General features: G+C 64.4%; 1 protein-coding gene and 1 long non-coding RNA gene across 2 annotated transcripts in view; one reads left to right on the forward strand and one right to left on the reverse strand.

The window, feature by feature from the left end:
* The window catches only part of USP39 (ubiquitin specific peptidase 39), a gene marked incomplete at its 5' end in the record, with an annotated part of 4277 nt that extends 2490 nt beyond the window's left edge, over positions 1-1787 (forward strand). The window contains 4 exons of the mRNA XM_033519421.1: positions 270-601; positions 1089-1224; positions 1299-1385; positions 1462-1787. Of these exons, the coding sequence (XP_033375312.1) occupies positions 270-601; positions 1089-1224; positions 1299-1385; positions 1462-1509 (603 nt within the window). The remainder of the gene's footprint in view (positions 1-269; positions 602-1088; positions 1225-1298; positions 1386-1461) is intronic.
* Positions 1788-1908: 121 nt separating this feature from the next.
* Positions 1909-2653, reverse strand: LOC107213892. The gene is made up of 3 exons (XR_001524821.1): positions 2446-2653; positions 2219-2323; positions 1909-1995 (listed from the first exon to the last, which is right to left on the reverse strand). It is a non-coding gene; the product is annotated as an uncharacterized LOC107213892 (long non-coding RNA).
* Between the last annotated feature and the right edge of the window lie 6 nt (positions 2654-2659).

The raw sequence follows: 2659 nt of genomic DNA on the forward strand, positions 1-2659 counted from the left end.
CACGGTGCAGTGGGGCAGTGTTGGGGTCAGATGAGGGGTGGTGGGGTCAGATGAGGGGTGGTGGGGTCCCATGGGGAGTGGTGGGAGGTGTTGGGTGTAGTGGTGTGGGAGGTGGTTGGGTACCACGGAGCACCTGGGCCAGGGGATTAGAAGTGTCTGGGATCTGGCAGGGGGGAGGACTCAGACGAGGATTGTGATGGGGTCAGATGAAGGAAGGGGGGATGCTGAGAGGTCCAACCCAACGGGGATGTCCCGTGGGTGCCCCCCAGCCAGCAGAGGAGAAGGCACAGCTGCTGCAGAACAGCGAGTACCAGGAGCGCATGGTGGAGTCCACGTTTCTGTACCTGACCCTGGACCTGCCCACGGCGCCGCTCTACAAGGACGAGAAGGAGCAGCTCATCATCCCCCAGGTGCCCCTGTTCAGCATCCTGGCCAAGTTCAACGGCAGCACCGAGAAGGAGTACAAGACCTACAAGGAGAACTTCCTGAAGCGCTTCCAGCTGACGCGCCTGCCCCCCTACCTCATCTTCTGCATCAAGCGCTTCACCAAGAACAACTTCTTCGTGGAGAAGAACCCCACCATCGTCAACTTCCCCATCACGTGAGCCATGGGCAGCGGGCCTGGGGGGCTGGGAGCTGGTGGAGGGGCTTCTAAAAGGAGATGGGGGTATCTGGGGGGGTAAAAACGTCTGGAGGGGGTTGTAAATGTCTGTGGAGAACTGGAAACATCCAGAGGGGCTTTGGAAGCACCTGGGTCAGGGGATTGGAAGTGTCCAGAGATTTGAAGGTGTCTAGGGTGGTGTGTGGGCATCTGGAGTGGGATTTTGGCATCCAGGAGGGCTTTGAGTGGTTTATAGGCATCAAAAAGGGGTTTGAGGGCACTTGGGGAGCGTTTCTGGGCATCTGTGGGGGTGTTGGGGCGTTGATAACACCTGGGAGGGGGACATGGATACCTGAGGGGGTGATGGGGGCATCTGGGGGGGCTGCAGCAGTCCAGGAGGGACCTGGAAGCAGCTTGGGGGTGTTGTGGGGGTGCTGTGGGGGTCCCCTGCGGGCAGTGCCCCCCTGAGGGTGCGGGGGGTCCCCAGGAACGTGGACCTGCGGGAATACCTGTCGGAGGAGGTGCAGGCTGCGCACTCCCACACCACCTACGACCTCATCGCCAACATCGTGCACGACGGGAAGCCCTCAGAGGGCTCCTACCGCATCCACGTCCTGCACCACGTGAGTGTCCCCTCCTCAGGGGGCTGGGGGGCCACGGGGACCCCCCCGAGTCACCCTGTCCCGGGTCCTGGCAGGGCACAGGCAAGTGGTACGAGCTGCAGGACCTGCAGGTGACCGACATCCTGCCCCAGATGATCACCCTGTCTGAGGCCTACATCCAGGTGAGGGGACAAGGGGACAGTGGTACCCCCAGAATGTCTCCTGTGCCCCCCCCAACCCCCTCTTGCTCTCCTGCAGATCTGGAAGCGACGTGAGGAGGACGAGACAAACCAACAAGGCGCCTGAGAGCCTTGGGGACACCCAGAAACCCCCTTGGGGACACCCCCAGCTGCCCCTCGGGGGTACCCCCATCCCTCTGCGGATACCCTGAGCACCCCAGGATCCCTCATAGACACCCAGAGACTCGTGGGGACACCCACAGCCCACCTGTGACACCTCCATCCTCCCCAGGGTCACCCAGAGGGCTCCAGGGGAGCACCCAGAGCCCCCCTGGGGACACCTGCAGCCACCCCTGGAGGTGTGTGTGTGTTCCAGTAAATGCCACCCACTATTTTTGTAACTCATTTTCACCTTGTCTCTTCTTTGGGTTTGGGGGGGATTTGTGGTTTCTGCTGCTTCCCGTGACCCCCCAGCCCCCATCACACCCCAAAACACCCCAAAACACCCCAAAACACCCCAAAACACTGAGGTGCATCCAGACTTTATTGTGCAATGCTGGGGGGTCCTGGTGCCCCCCTACAGCCAGACGTGCTCCTGGCAGTGCTGCAGGGCCTGCAAGGGGCAGAAGGGTCATTTGGGGGGTGCAGGGGTGGCAGCCACCCGTCCCTGTGTCCCCCGTGTTCCCCCTGTGTCCACGGTGTCCCCTGTGTCCCCCATGTCCCCTGTGTGTCTCCTGTGTCCCCTGTGTCCCCTGTGTGTCCCCCATGTCCCCTGTGTCCCCCCTGTGTCCCTGGTGTCCCCCGTGTCCCCCCCGTGTCCCCCGTGTCCCCCTGACCTGGCAGCGCCGGGCGTTCTCCGGGCCCGAGCACCAGAAGACGGGGCCCAGGGCACAGGGGCCCCGGGGGAGGGACAGCGCAGGGACACCGACACCTTTGGGGTCCTGTGGGGGGGACACAGCAATGAGGGGTCCCCCCGAGGGTGTCCCCTCGGCGTTGTGTAACCCTGGGGTGCCCCGTCACCTCCTGGGGACCGCAGCGTGTCCCCCTGGTGTTCCCCCCTCACCTCCTCGCTGACACACTCCGCCAGCCGCACCACCGCGGTCTCCAGCATCCGGGCCGGTGGCAGCGTCCCCGCGTCCCCGCTGTCCCCGCTGTCCCCGCTGTCCCCGCTGCGACACGCGAGGAGCAGGCGGCAGAGCAGGCGGGGTCCCAGGCGGCCCAGCAGCCCCTCCAGGGCCAGCTCCGCGTAGCGCTCGGCCAGGCACCGGCACGCCCCG

The sequence above is a fragment of the Parus major genome, chromosome 22 (assembly GCF_001522545.3).
Source record: "Parus major isolate Abel chromosome 22, Parus_major1.1, whole genome shotgun sequence".
Taxonomy (NCBI): Eukaryota; Metazoa; Chordata; class Aves; order Passeriformes; family Paridae; genus Parus; species Parus major.